This window comes from Osmerus eperlanus, chromosome 15, assembly GCF_963692335.1.
Source record: "Osmerus eperlanus chromosome 15, fOsmEpe2.1, whole genome shotgun sequence".
Taxonomy (NCBI): Eukaryota; Metazoa; Chordata; class Actinopteri; order Osmeriformes; family Osmeridae; genus Osmerus; species Osmerus eperlanus.
Genome location: NC_085032.1, coordinates 16,527,174 through 16,541,334, shown reverse-complemented (window position 1 = coordinate 16,541,334; position 14,161 = coordinate 16,527,174). Strand labels below are relative to the sequence as shown.

The window sequence follows — 14,161 nt, the reverse complement described above, 5'->3', positions numbered from 1 at the left end:
TGAAGCTGCCTTATGATGTAAAACTCTCTATTAGGAGTTACTGCAAAGGATGATGCTCTCAAAGCCCTCAGGTCACCCCTCCCCCTGGCCCCCCTGATAGCCTCTTGGAACAATGAGCCTCATAGGTCTATGGGAGCACACCTCTACTCCAAATGAAGAAACATTCAAAAAACTTAATCTAGCCCTTGATTCCTGTCCATGTAGGGCAGATCAGTACCCTTTATAAACAGACACGGGGGGTTAGAGAGAAGAAGGACACTAGGCAACCTGAGGAAGACAGAGCAGAGACACTTTCCATACCAACCTTTCAGGAGATTCTCTCAAAGTAACCAACATCAGGTAGGAACAGCTTCCATGAAAGTTATAGATACAACATGTGTTTAGATACAGTCTGGACACAAGACAATGATTTAGAGCTGAAATTGAATGTATCATTTATTATAACAGATTTATTTGATGGTATGAATTGGCCAAGATAATAAATGTTAAATGGTTGAAAATACAAATGAAAAATCAGAGACTGTACTTATAAAAAGTGACTTTTGTTTTTATGTAGAATTGTATTTATCATAAAAGCAAACTGCCACATAAAGTTCATTTAAAAATGTATTTAGGATTTTCAAAATAAACATAAATTGGCAGCTTAGAGTCTAATGCACTTTTGCAAGACTTGCAATTTTTACAGTCTTTACTGTAGCCTGAATTTCCTAGCCTGGGAATCACATCAATCTGGCAATGCCAGGCAATGAATTTCCTTTACTGTGAAATAATTGCCATTATACCATGGTCTGGGTGAATACTCGATTCTGATTGGCTGCAGGGGTGTTCATTATCGGGTGATAACGGACACCTACTACGTAATTGCAGCAAAACTGTCTTTTCACCGTTCTAAATTATTCCGCTGGCTACATAGTATATGAGCGTGTACAAAGTGTCTGAAATAAGTAACCATAACATCAGGGACGGAGTCAAATCCTCCATTTACAATTTTGAAAGACTTTAACAAGCTAACTTGTATTTACAACAATGAGTGACTTCAATATTTATTTTAATCTATTTGAAAAATGTTACTTTTCTGAATGTAGTGTGTCAGTGTCACGTAACCGCTCATCTCACGTCCCATTCGCTATTCACCTCGCTAGTCAATCTACTGCAGACAGGCTGCGGCCAACACGACGGTAGCAGCGACTCTACACATGGACGATTATTTTCTTCTTAAAAATCTTGATTTTATTTGGGGACAATGACATGGCTCGATAGCTGGCTAGTCATGTTGTTAAACATGTTACTAATTACTGTTTGGAGAAAATGACAACTTTGATGCGGTCATCTCACATCCATTTGCTATTCAACTCGCTCCACAGGCTCCAGCCGTACTAGTATGGCCGATACTTTGTTCGTGAAAATCTTGATATTGATTTGGGGACAGTGACACGGCTGGTTAGCTAGCAAATGTTATTGTCAAACATACTGTAAAATTATATTTACTATTTGTCAACCGTACACAATGTTATTGCCTCTGAATCTTGCTAGCATAACGTTAGCTTTCGGGCTAATAGCTCAGCCAAGGGAAAGCCGTTGTTGGTTCTATGAGCTGAGCGGACTATAAAATATCAGAGTTCGCTAACGTTAAAAAACGTTAGATTTCTTTTTGCAAAACGCCTGAAAACATAAATTAATTTTTGTAAAAAAAAAAAAACGTTGGCAAGTGACCATGGTATAAGCGGGATAATGCCCTTCGAGGTGTCCAATATCACCTGATAATGGCCTCCACTGCGCGTCGGACGGTTCACGCCTCCGCATCGTCCATTATCAGGTGATATTGGACACCTCGTAGGGCATTATCCCTTACATATCATTCTGTAACCTTTTGTAGGACTATCGAAACAGTAAAAAAATCGATTATTAATAACGATTATTAATTTATAAAAATAATAATAATGATGATTATATGTATTACTTTCTCATGCCACAGATCTCAGGATGGGGGACGCCTTGATGGCAGAGTTTGGGGCAGCAGCTCCTTTTCTGAGGAAGTCAGACAAGGAACGTCTGGAAGCCCAGACTCGTTATTTTGACATGAAGAAGAACTGCTTTGTGCCTGACCCAGAGGTTGAGTACGTCAGGGCACTTATAAGCAGTAGAGATGGGGACAAAGTCACTGTTGAAACTGAGTATGGGAAGGTATGCACAGCACAATTATTAATAAATACAAATAGCTGATTGTAAAACTGTTATATTCTTCCAAAGTATATGGGAAACAATAAATCAAGTCTATGGTATTTTCTAATAATGCAAAAGGTCACAAACAGTAAAGTAATTTACATCCTGCACTCTATCCATTTCCAGACAACAACTCATAAGGAGGATGACATCCATCCCCAGAACCCGCCAAAGTTTGATAAAATTGAGGACATGGCGATGTTCACCTTCCTGCACGAGCCTGCTGTGCTGTTTAACCTCAAAGAGCGTTATGCAGCCTGGATGATCTACGTGAGTAACACAACGTACAAATAGGTTCCTACTGAGTAGAATATGATCATTAAAGAAGTAAAAATACTCTCCTCCCCCACAGACCTACTCAGGACTGTTCTGTGTGACTGTCAACCCCTACAAGTGGCTGCCAGTGTACGATCAGTCAGTTGTCAATGCTTACAGAGGCAAGAAGAGGAGTGAAGCTCCTCCTCACATCTTCTCCATCTCTGACAATGCCTACCAGTACATGCTGTCAGGTAAAACCCAACATGGTCTTTTAATACATTTGTACTGATGATGTTTTTTTCAAACGTGACTTTTCTCAATTTGAAGCGAAATGACAGGGGATTTCTTTCCTTTTCTTTTAACAGACAGGGAAAATCAATCTGTACTGATCACGTAAGTACATTTAATATTTATCTGGACTTTTCACACATTTCATTTACTTAGGTTCACTGATGGGAGTGCCTAAATCCATGCACTAGTACAACTCATTTAACCTTCAAGCATTGGCTTGAATATGAAATAACATTTGAAATTGCTGCAGATTATCACTGACCCAACACAATTTCATACCTCCAAATATTACATTTTCATCTCCAGTGGAGAATCCGGTGCAGGAAAGACTGTGAACACCAAGAGAGTCATCCAGTACTTGGCCAGCATTGCAGCTGTTGGTGGAAAGAAGGATGCCGCACAGGAGAAAAAGGTAGGGCTTTTTGATGTTAAAGTGGTCTAATTTTGTTAGTACTGAACTCTACTGTATAATGACCTATGGGTTTTAAACATTTTAATCAATGTTGGGTTTTTGGATTCTAGGGCACCCTGGAGGATCAAATCATCCAGTGTAACCCTGCCCTGGAGGCTTTTGGTAATGCCAAGACCATCAGAAATGACAACTCCTCCAGATTCGTAAGATTTCTTTAGTCATGTTTAACATGCACTATATTCTACATGATTATATCACCCAGTTGACAGTGAGTGTACAATTCCGTCACTTACAGGGAAAATTCATCAGAATTCATTTTGGAGTGAGTGGGAAGCTTTCATCCGCAGACATTGAAACTTGTGAGTAGTTTAAGACTAATGTCTCCAAAATAATACAGTATTCAATATGATACAACTAGTCTGATGAAACCATCAATACCCTTGACCTCCTGCTCATGAATCCTGTTTGATCCAAGTAAATTCACATGTATTTTCTCTTCTTGACAGATCTCCTGGAGAAGTCACGTGTCACTTTCCAGCTCAAGGCTGAGAGAGACTACCACATCTTCTACCAGATCCTGTCTCAACAGAAGCCAGAACTGTTGGGTCAGTATTCAAGAAATGATTCATTACAAATCTGTCAAACACAGATTGACCATCAAAATAGCGCTTTAATTTTATTTACAGATATGCTGCTTATCACCACCAACCCCTATGATTACGCCTTCATCTCCCAAGGAGAGATTACTGTAACATCCATTGTTGATTCTGATGAGCTGGTTGCTACTGATGTAAGTGAAGTATATCTATATCAAACTATTCTTGCTGTACTACTATATGTAAACATTTTACAAAGATTAAAATGTTCAACTTTATAATAGGAAGCCTTTGATGTGCTGGGGTTCACCCAAGAGGAAAAGAACGGCATTTACAAGATGATTGGTGCCATCATGCACATGGGCAACATGAAGTTCAAGAACAAGCAGAGGGAAGAGCAGGCAGAGCCAGATGGCACTGAGGGTAACTCTTTATGATCAAAATGTAATGTGTTCCCTTTGTGTTTGGCATGGTCTTGAAGCACAGTGAAATCTTTCTCTGTGCTCAAATGTGAAATCTGTTTTTGGCACCATTTTGTTGGGTTTAGCTAAACAAATCCCTAATATACAAACTCTTAGCTTTGAGTCCACACAGAGCTTTATCCAATCAGCTTGAACCTGTTTCTCTCTGCCTCTGCATTTCCAGATACCGACAAAGTGGCGTACCTGATGGGCTTGAACTCTGCTGACCTGATCAAGGGTCTCTGCCACCCAAGGGTCAAAGTAGGAAACGAGTGGGTCACCAAAGGTCAAAGTGTCCAGCAGGTTAGTCTCAAGATAATAGTTATCACATGAGGGTTACTTTGTTAGAGAGAAGTTTCAACAGAAGCCTAGCAATAATGTCGCTCAGATCTTGTGACCTTTAAAACATGTATGTATTAAGTATTTTTGGACAAAGTTGGATTAACGTCCATAAAAATTATCCCTCTGTCCATTTTTACAAATATTACATATTGATCCATGTTTGATGCAATTTATTGTACCCTCCCTCTACAGGTGTACTACTCCATTGGTGCTCTGTCCAAGTCAGTGTATGAGAAGATGTTCCTGTGGATGGTGGTGAAAATCAACCAAACCCTGGACACCAAAAATGCACGCCAGCATTATATTGGTGTGCTGGACATTGCTGGCTTTGAGATTTTTGATGTGAGTATTTGGTGGAAAGGGATAATGTGCACATTACGAACGTTTATACTTTAGTACGATTCGCAGTCAGCAAGAACACTGAACCTGTAAATCTCTTTTCCAGTTCAACACCTTTGAACAGCTGTGCATCAACTTCACTAATGAGAAGCTGCAGCAGTTCTTCAATCACCACATGTTTGTGCTGGAGCAAGAAGAGTACAAGAAAGAAGGAATAGTTTGGGTGTTCATTGACTTTGGCATGGACTTGGCAGCCTGCATTGAGCTTATCGAGAAGGTTAGTTTCAAGTTTAATTAAGTTATATTATGTATAAGAGGTGCTTATCTAAACCACTTTTGGATAAAAAGAGCTGTCAGGGTTGCTTGAGTGAGGTGGAAGGACCTGAACTTATAGTCAGCACTGTTATTTCCCAAATTTGACTTGGAACATTTTGTCTTTTGTTCCGCCAACCAGCCCATGGGTATCATGTCCATCCTTGAAGAGGAGTGCATGTTCCCCAAAGCCAGTGATGCTACATTCAAGGCCAAGCTGTATGACAACCACCTGGGCAAAAACCCCAACTTCCAGAAGCCCAGGATTATAAAAGGTCGACCAGAGGCCCATTTCTCCCTGGTTCACTATGCTGGTATCGTTGACTACAACATTGGTAACTGGCTGGTGAAGAACAAGGACCCTCTGAATGAGACTGTGGTCGGACTCTTCCAGAAATCAAGTCTTAAGATGTTGGCTGTGCTTTTTACTGGCTATGCTGGTGCTGACGCTGCTGGTAAATATAAAAATAACAATATCTCATCTTGTATCTTTAGAGAACTATTGAGAAAAAAAAACTATATATTATCTTCTAATTAATGACAGCTGAGTCTGGAGGAGGAAAGAAGAAGAAAGGCTCCTCTTTCCAGACAGTGTCTGCTTTGCACAGGGTGAGTTTGTGTGTGGATGTTCAAGATGTTACAGTGATGATAATTAGTCTTTACAATAGATAATAACACTGTAATTCAAGTTATCTAATACAAAAACACTAATAGCATGATTGTTCAAAATCTTTCTATCCACAGGAGAACCTGAACAAACTCATGACCAACTTGAGGTCTACTCACCCCCACTTTGTGCGTTGCCTCATCCCCAACGAGACCAAGACTCCTGGGGCCATGGAGAACCCTCTGGTCATGCACCAGCTGCGCTGTAACGGTGTGCTGGAAGGCATCAGAATCTGCAGGAAGGGATTCCCCAACAGGATTCAGTATGGTGACTTCAAACAAAGGTGGAAAACACATTCAATAACTTTATTATGAGTATCATATTTGATCATTGTATTAACTCTAACACCACACCTAACCCTGATCATATTTGTGTACTTTTATAATTAAATTCAGATACCGCATCCTAAACCCAAATGTTATCCCTGAGGGAGCGTTTATGGACAACAAGAAGGCAGCAGAAAAACTGCTGGGTAGTCTGGACATTGACCACGAGGAGTATAGATTAGGACACACTAAGGTAAATATACTGAAAATGAGAGGCTGGCATAAACGCCCTGTTACAATGAGCAGCATGAAAAGGTATAATTTGAGTATCTTTATCAGGTGTTCTTCAAGGCTGGTCTGCTGGGTGTTCTAGAGGAGATGAGAGACGACCGTCTCTCTCTCATCATCACAGGGCTCCAGTCCAGAGCACGTGGTGTACTAGCCAGAATTGAGTTCCAGAAAATTGTAGATCGCAGGTAGTATTCTCTATAGTTAGTACAAAAATGTGTCTGAGGTGAGTGAAAGTAAGCTAAAAGATCATTCTGTTTGGGATCAGGGATGCCCTGCTTGTGATCCAGTGGAACATCCGTGCCTTCATGGGGGTCAAGAATTGGCCCTGGATGAAGATGTTCTTCAAGATCAAACCTCTGCTTGTCTCAGCCGAGACTGAGAAAGAGATGGCCAACATGAAGGAAGAGTTTATAAAACTTAAAGAAGCTTATGCTAAATCTGAAGCCCGTAGGAAGGAGCTGGAAGAGAAAATGGTCTCCCTTCTCCAGGAGAAGAACGACCTCCACCTCCAAGTCCAAACTGTGAGTGAAAGTCACAACAACCGAACAGTATAATATTGTACATAACAGAAATCACATTTTTCTTGAAGTTGTAACTATTTGATCCCTTCACAGGAACAAGACAGTCTGGGAGATGCTGAGGAGAGGTGTGAGGGATTGATCAAGAGCAAGATCCAGCTTGAGGCCAAATCTAAGGAGCTGACTGAAAGACTGGAGGATGAGGAGGAGATGAATGCAGAGCTTACTGCTAAGAAGAGGAAGCTGGAGGATGAGTGTTCAGAACTCAAGAAAGACATTGATGATCTGGAACTCACTCTGGCCAAAGTGGAGAAGGAGAAGCATGCCACGGAGAACAAGGTAAAGACCAACTTGACTTGATAATGAGATCAGAGTAAAGGTGAGAACAAAATATACCTACACTATATGACTTCAGGTTAAAAACCTGACTGAGGAGATGGCAGCTCTGGATGAAATCATCGCCAAGCTGACCAAGGAGAAGAAAGCTCTCCAGGAGGCTCACCAGCAGACACTGGACGACCTTCAGAGTGAGGAAGACAAAGTCAACTCTCTGACCAAGGCCAAAACCAAGCTGGAACAGCAGGTTGATGATGTGAGTATCAAACTGAGTATCAAGTCATCAAGTGTTACTTTAAGTTACAAGTAGAACAATGGTGTATGATTTTCGTCATGATATTCTACTTGTATGATCAACCAGCTTGAAGGTTCCCTGGAGCAAGAGAAGAAGGTAAGAATGGACCTTGAGAGAGCCAAGAGGAAGCTGGAGGGAGACCTGAAGTTGACCCAGGAGAGCCTAATGGACCTGGAGAACGACAAACAGCAGATGGAGGAGAGACTGAAGAAGTGAGATTATAACCCAAAGGACTGTATCACAACAATGCTTACTTTTATTTAAATTCTAAATACACTTAGTTTTGCTAGTTTATGTACCCTTAGTATAGTTAGACCTCATATTTTTCTTTTTTTCTTTAATTAATTTAAAGATTCCTATACGTTTAATGTATGCACCTTCCTTGTCTGTGCAAAAGTTCCTTGTCTGTGCAAACTTTCATGGCGATTAAAACCCATTCTGATTCTGATTGGGTTATAATGTGTATAATTTCCACAGGAAGGACTTTGAGATAAGTCAACTCAGCAGCAAGATTGAGGATGAGCAGGCCATGAGTGCACAGCTTCAGAAGAAACTGAAGGAGCTGCAGGTTAGTCAATAGCACTGTATGGTTAAAGCTGCCTTGTAGGATACCAGCTGTTTGAACTCTGATCTCATCAGAAATCCTTACATTGTAGGCCCGTATTGAGGAGCTTGAGGAAGAGCTGGAGGCTGAGAGAGCTGCCCGTGCCAAGGTTGAGAAGCAGAGGGCAGACTTGTCCAGAGAGTTGGAGGAGATCAGTGAGAGGCTGGAGGAGGCTGGTGGAGCCACTGCTGCCCAGATTGAGATGAACAAGAAGAGAGAGGCAGAGTTCCAGAAGGTGCGCAGAGACCTTGAAGAGGCTACTCTGCAGCATGAGGCTACAGCTGCCACTCTGAGGAAGAAGAATGCAGACAGTGTGGCCGACCTGGGGGAGCAGATTGACAACCTTCAGAGAGTGAAGCAGAAGCTGGAGAAGGAGAAGAGTGAGCTCAGGCTGGAGCTGGACGATGTGGTCTCCAACATGGAGCAGATTGTCAAGTCCAAAGTGAGTGGTCCTAATATGAGAAGTTAGGAATTAGTAACAGGTGTATGTAAGTCCCCTATGTATATATGTACCTCAAATGGTCAAGTCTTATGTTTTAAACAACTACAGATTAAGTAACTGATTACAAATAGAATGCCACATTCATCTTGTGACGGACAATTAAAAATGTATTTTTACAGACAAACTCTGAGAAAATGTGCAGAACCCTTGAAGATCAGATGACTGAATACAGGACTAAATCTGAGGAGGGACAGCGATCCATCAATGATTTCACCATGCAGAAAGCAAAGCTTCAAACTGAAAATGGTAAGAAAACTCTCAAATAGAATAAAACTCACTGGAAATCCCATGGCTACTTACCTTTCTTTCAGGAGATAAAACATTTTAAATCTTAAAGGTCTTGCGCGAAAGCAGGCAATGCAGAATATTGAAATATAGGCCTATCTTTTGTTTTTAATAGGTGAACTTGCTAGGCAACTGGAGGAGAAGGACTCCCTGGTTTCCCAACTGACCAGAGGAAAACAGTCCAACGTTCAGCAGATTGAGGATCTCAAAAGACAACTGGAGGAGGAAATCAAGGTATGGACAGTAACTGCGTTATTATCCTTGCAGAAATAATCATGGGCCAGCATCAATATTATGTCTACCTTTTTCCAGGCAAAGAATGCTCTAGCCCATGCAGTGCAGTCTGCTCGCCATGACTCAGAGCTGCTGAGGGAGCAGTATGAGGAGGAGCAGGAGGCCAAGGCTGAGCTGCAGCGCAGCATGTCCAAGGCTAACTCTGAGGTGGCTCAGTGGAGAACCAAGTATGAAACTGATGCCATCCAGAAGACCGAGGAGCTGGAAGAGGCCAAGTAAGGAGATCCTCACAATCACACAATGCTTCACTTCAGAATGGACAATGTACCACAATACAGTCATAATGATTGTGCTAGGATTATACAAAGTTTATTTTCTGTCAAACAGGAAGAAGCTGGCTCAGCGTCTGCAAGATGCAGAAGAGGCTGTGGAAGCTGTCAATGCTAAATGTTCCTCCCTGGATAAGACTAAACACAGACTCCAGAATGAGATTGAAGATCTCATGGTGGATGTGGAGAGATCCAATGCTGCTGCTGCTGTTCTGGACAAGAAGCAAAGAAACTTTGACAAGGTACAGTGATGGATCTTCAAGAGAATCTGGGTAGAAATACAGAGCACCATTCGTTAATGCTGCTTGTGTCACCTCCAGGTCCTGGCAGAGTGGAAGCAGAAGTATGAGGAGTCCCAGACTGAGCTGGAAAGCGCCCAGAAGGAGGCCAGATCCCTCAGCACTGAGCTGTTCAAACTGAAGAACTCCTATGAAGAGTCTCTGGATCATCTGGAGACCATGAAGAGGGAGAACAAGAACCTCCAAGGTCTGAATATTAACAAACTTGGCATAATTCTGTACATTGTCAATCAACATTGGACATTCTTTTAAACTGAATGGGTTCCTGTTAACAGAGGAAATTTCTGACCTGACTGAGCAACTTGGTGAGGGTGGAAAGACCGTCCATGAGTTGGAGAAGATTCGTAAACAGCTGGAGCAGGAGAAGGCTGAGATCCAGACTGCTCTGGAGGAAGCTGAGGTGAGACAAAAATATTTTAAAAATATAAAAAGTACCCCCAGAAGCATTTTGACACACATTGTGGGCTGTGTTCTTGTAGGGCTCCCTGGAGCACGAGGAAGGCAAGATTCTCAGAGCTCAGCTGGAGTTCAATCAGGTCAAAGCTGACATTGAGCGCAAACTGGTGGAGAAGGATGAGGAGATGGAAATGGCCAAGAGAAACCAGCAGAGGGTGGTGGATACCCTGCAAAGTTCCCTGGAGTCTGAGACTCGCAGCAGGAACGAGGCTCTCAGGCTGAAGAAGAAGATGGAGGGAGACCTCAATGAGATGGAGATCCAGCTCAGCCAGGCCAACAGGCAGGCAGCCGAGGCCCAGAAGCAACTCAAGGGCCTCCATGCACATATGAAGGTAAAAATGCTGGACCTAAAATATCCTGTCTTTCTAAACACCACAATCCTTACTGACATAGTGGCTACAGCCAGAAAGAGAATGAACCAGTTCAATTGCAAGTTTACATGATAACAACCAAATTCTTTCAACAGGACTCCCAACTGCAGCTGGATGATGCTCTTCGTGGCAATGATGATCTGAAGGAGAACATTGCCATTGTGGAGAGACGTAGCAATCTGCTGCAGGCTGAACTGGATGAGCTGAGGTCCATGGTGGAGCAGACTGAGAGAGGCCGCAAACTGGCTGAGCAGGAACTGCTGGATGTCAGTGAGAGGGTTCAGCTGCTACACTCTCAGGTAACATGTTGATGGAGTACACCAGTTAAAACAGGTTATTGCATTCTTTCTAAATAAAAACACTTAACACATTTTCTCTTATAGAACACCAGCCTGCTGAACCAGAAGAAGAAGCTAGAGGGTGACACTTCCCAGCTTCAGAATGAAGTGGAGGAGGCTGTGCAGGAGTGCAGGAATGCTGAGGAGAAAGCCAAGAAGGCCATCACTGATGCTGCCATGATGGCAGAGGAGCTGAAGAAGGAGCAGGACACCAGTGCTCACCTGGAGCGCATGAAGAAGAACATGGAGCAGACCATCAAGGACCTGCAGCACCGTCTGGATGAAGCTGAGCAAATCGCCATGAAGGGTGGCAAGAAGCAGGTCCAGAAGCTGGAGGCCAGGGTGAGTGTCTGAGGCTGGTTGGTACCTTATGGTACCTTATTCCATCCTTCCAACAAATGATTTAAGATTATGAAATGTTATCCTGAGGGAAAACAGGTTCACAGCTGTCAACAACTTGGTATCCTTTTCCTCCAGGTGAGGGAGCTGGAGACAGAGGTGGAGTTGGAGCAGAGGAAGAGCAGTGATTCAGTGAAAGGAGTCCGTAAATATGAGAGACGCATCAAGGAGCTCACCTACCAGGTATACAGTAGTTCTTGCTGTCATCTGTAAAATGTCCTTTCATCACAGCGTAGAGCTTGAGAAACAAGATGGAACATGATTCTGTTTCCCTTTCGTCATGGTCCAGACTGAGGAGGACCGTAAGAACTTGAGCCGTCTGCAAGACCTGGTGGACAAACTGCAGCTGAAGGTCAAGTCCTTCAAGAGAACTGCAGAGGAGGCTGTGAGTAGAAATAGTGATCTCAGAAGCATTTCTGATTTCAGTTTGCTTGAGGGACTAAAATTATTCTCATTGTCTTTCTCAGGAGGAACAGTCCAACTCTAATCTGGGCAAGTTCCGTAAAATTCAGCATGAGCTGGATGAAGCAGAGGAGAGGGCTGACATTGCTGAGTCCCAGGTCAACAAGATGAGAAGCAAGAGTCGTGATGTAGGATCAAAGGTTAGTTTCTCTCGGACTGATAGCTACTTAGAATATAATTACACTCTTATTATAGTTTCCTTATGAATATATTAGGCAGCTACTCTCCAATTACACCTATGTAAATGAAATACTGTTTTTGTTTATACTTTAAGTAACAAAATATTTTACTTAGTTTAATCTCCTGCATATTCTCCATCAGAAAGGACATGATGAAGAGTGAAGCTCTCAGATGGACATCTTTACATCTTGAAACTGTTTTATTAATTTAGCCTTCCCTTTGTTCTTCATGCATCTGAAACTGTACAGAATAAAGAGTATCAATGGAAACTTATCTTTCATGTGCTGCTTTCCCCTGTACACATGTATTTTGCAGATATGTAGCAGATATATAATCTATGCACTGAATGTCTCGGATTCTCTTAAAAAACGGATGTTACCTTTCCCTATATACTGAGTACAAAATGGAGTAAGGTAGAAGGCAAAAAAAAAAAAAGTTTGGAAAAATAATGGTTAGAAAGGTAAAAAAAAAAAAAGGATCTGCTGCTAACGTCTTGGTGCCAGAGGTGCCAGATACCACAGCACACCTTAAGATCTCTTTGGACCCCATCCCCACATCTCTATTGACAGCGTGCCTCACAGCCATTGTCCCTATTGCAATCCACATAATAAACAGGTCTACTGGTGAAGTAGCCCCCTCCCTCAAACTGGCAGCCATCAACCCTGTGCTTAAAAACCACAATCTGGACCCAGAGGACCTCTCCAACTACCGTCCCATTTCAAACCTCCCCTTCTTAGCAAAGGTCTTGGAAAAGGTTGTCACCCTCCAGATACATGACCATCTCCACTCCCACCAGCTTTCTGAATCTTTCCAGTCTGGTTTCAGACCTTTCCATAACACTGAAACTGCTCTGGTGAGGGTGGTAAATGACCTCCTAAGGTCGTCAGACTCTGGCTCCCCCAGTCTAATCTTGCTGGATCTAAGTGCCGCTTTTGATACAGTGGATCATAGTATCCTGTATCGGCGCCTCCAGGAGGTGGGAATTACAGGCACTGCCCTGGACTTCTTTTATTCCTATCTCACAGGACGGCAGGAATATGTTGCCCGTGGCAATCTCACCTCCAGCACTAGATGCGTTACCTCTGGTGTCTCCCAGGGGTCAGTCCTGGGGCCCCTGCTCTTCTTAATTTATAAGCTGCCCCTTGGAAAAATACTTCTGAGTCATAACATCCAATTTCAATATTATTCGGATGATTCACAAATCTACCTCCGAACTTCACCTGACAAACACCTGGCACTATCACGGACTACCAAATGCCTGGATGACATCCAGCACTGGATGAGCAACAACTCCCTACAGCTAAATGGCGGCAAGTCAGAAACTATTCTTATTGGCACCCCCCATCAAACGAAAAAGGCCGGTATCACCCACATCACCATAAATGGTCACGCCACCCCTCTCTCCTCACTCGTCACAAACCTGGGTGTCAAGCTGGACTCATCATTGTCCTTTGATGCACACATTAAATCCATCTGCCAACTTCATTCTACCACATGAGAAACATCTCAAGGCTGAGACCCTCTCTACCGAAACTGCAGAAAAGCTGGTGCTGGTGCTGCTTTCATCAGCTCCTGTCTTGACTACTGCAACTCTGCTGGCAGGTCTACGAGTGAAAACCATTTAGAGGCTGCAGTATGTTCAGAACAGTGCTGCCCGGGTTCTCACCCGGACACGGAAATCGGAACACATCACCCCAGTCCTCCACTGGCTTCCAATCAACCAAATAATCATTTACAAAGTCCTTCTCCTAGTTCACAAGGCCATAAACATTACCGGTCCAGCCTATGTCCAGGACCTCCTCATTTCACATCTAGGACACTTAGGTCCGGAAACTCAAACCTCCTTGCAGTTCCCCGGACAAAATTAACTAAAATGGGAGATCGTGCCTTCTCCTCGCTGGGGCCACGACTCTGGAACGAGCTCCCGGAGATCATTAGGGCCTTAGATTCCCTCGCTGCTTTTAAATCACACCTCAAAACCCACTTATTTATGTCTGCCTTCACCTAAAGTACTGGTTACTGTTTTTGTTTCTTTTCTGTGTTGTTTTTAGAATGCACTGTTTTAATTGCTCTGTCTGAAATTAAATACATCAAA

General features: G+C 42.8%; 1 protein-coding gene across 1 annotated transcript; it reads left to right on the top strand.

Annotated features, from left to right (window-relative positions):
* The first annotated feature begins 281 nt into the window (after window positions 1-281).
* On the top strand, window positions 282-12,339 carry LOC134034744 (myosin-7-like). Its single transcript, XM_062479321.1, has 38 exons — window positions 282-339; window positions 1,976-2,184; window positions 2,350-2,493; window positions 2,576-2,732; window positions 2,847-2,874; window positions 3,079-3,184; window positions 3,295-3,387; window positions 3,480-3,543; window positions 3,691-3,789; window positions 3,871-3,974; window positions 4,065-4,203; window positions 4,426-4,544; window positions 4,776-4,925; window positions 5,029-5,199; window positions 5,377-5,689; window positions 5,779-5,843; window positions 5,979-6,184; window positions 6,297-6,420; window positions 6,507-6,643; window positions 6,724-6,979; window positions 7,073-7,315; window positions 7,392-7,568; window positions 7,674-7,819; window positions 8,085-8,175; window positions 8,264-8,653; window positions 8,833-8,959; window positions 9,114-9,232; window positions 9,311-9,507; window positions 9,620-9,803; window positions 9,882-10,047; window positions 10,136-10,260; window positions 10,340-10,648; window positions 10,783-10,986; window positions 11,071-11,367; window positions 11,503-11,607; window positions 11,714-11,809; window positions 11,892-12,026; window positions 12,208-12,339. The coding sequence occupies exons 2-38, from the start codon at window positions 1,984-1,986 to the stop codon at window positions 12,226-12,228; spliced, it is 5,808 nt and encodes a 1,935-aa protein (XP_062335305.1). The 5' UTR covers window positions 282-339; window positions 1,976-1,983; the 3' UTR covers window positions 12,229-12,339.
* The last annotated feature ends 1,822 nt before the right edge of the window (window positions 12,340-14,161 follow it).

What these genes read in the sequence shown, in the direction of transcription:
- LOC134034744 (XM_062479321.1), top strand. Translation starts at nt 1,984, where the DNA reads ATGGGGGACGCCTTGATGGCAGAGTTTGGGGCAGCAGCTCCTTTTCTG. An exon ending in CTACCAGTACATGCTGTCAG is followed by an intron (nt 2,733 to 2,846) that starts GTAAAACCCAAC and finishes TTCTTTTAACAG; the next exon opens with ACAGGGAAAATCAATCTGTA. An exon ending in GCATTGAGCTTATCGAGAAG is followed by an intron (nt 5,200 to 5,376) that starts GTTAGTTTCAAG and finishes TCCGCCAACCAG; the next exon opens with CCCATGGGTATCATGTCCAT.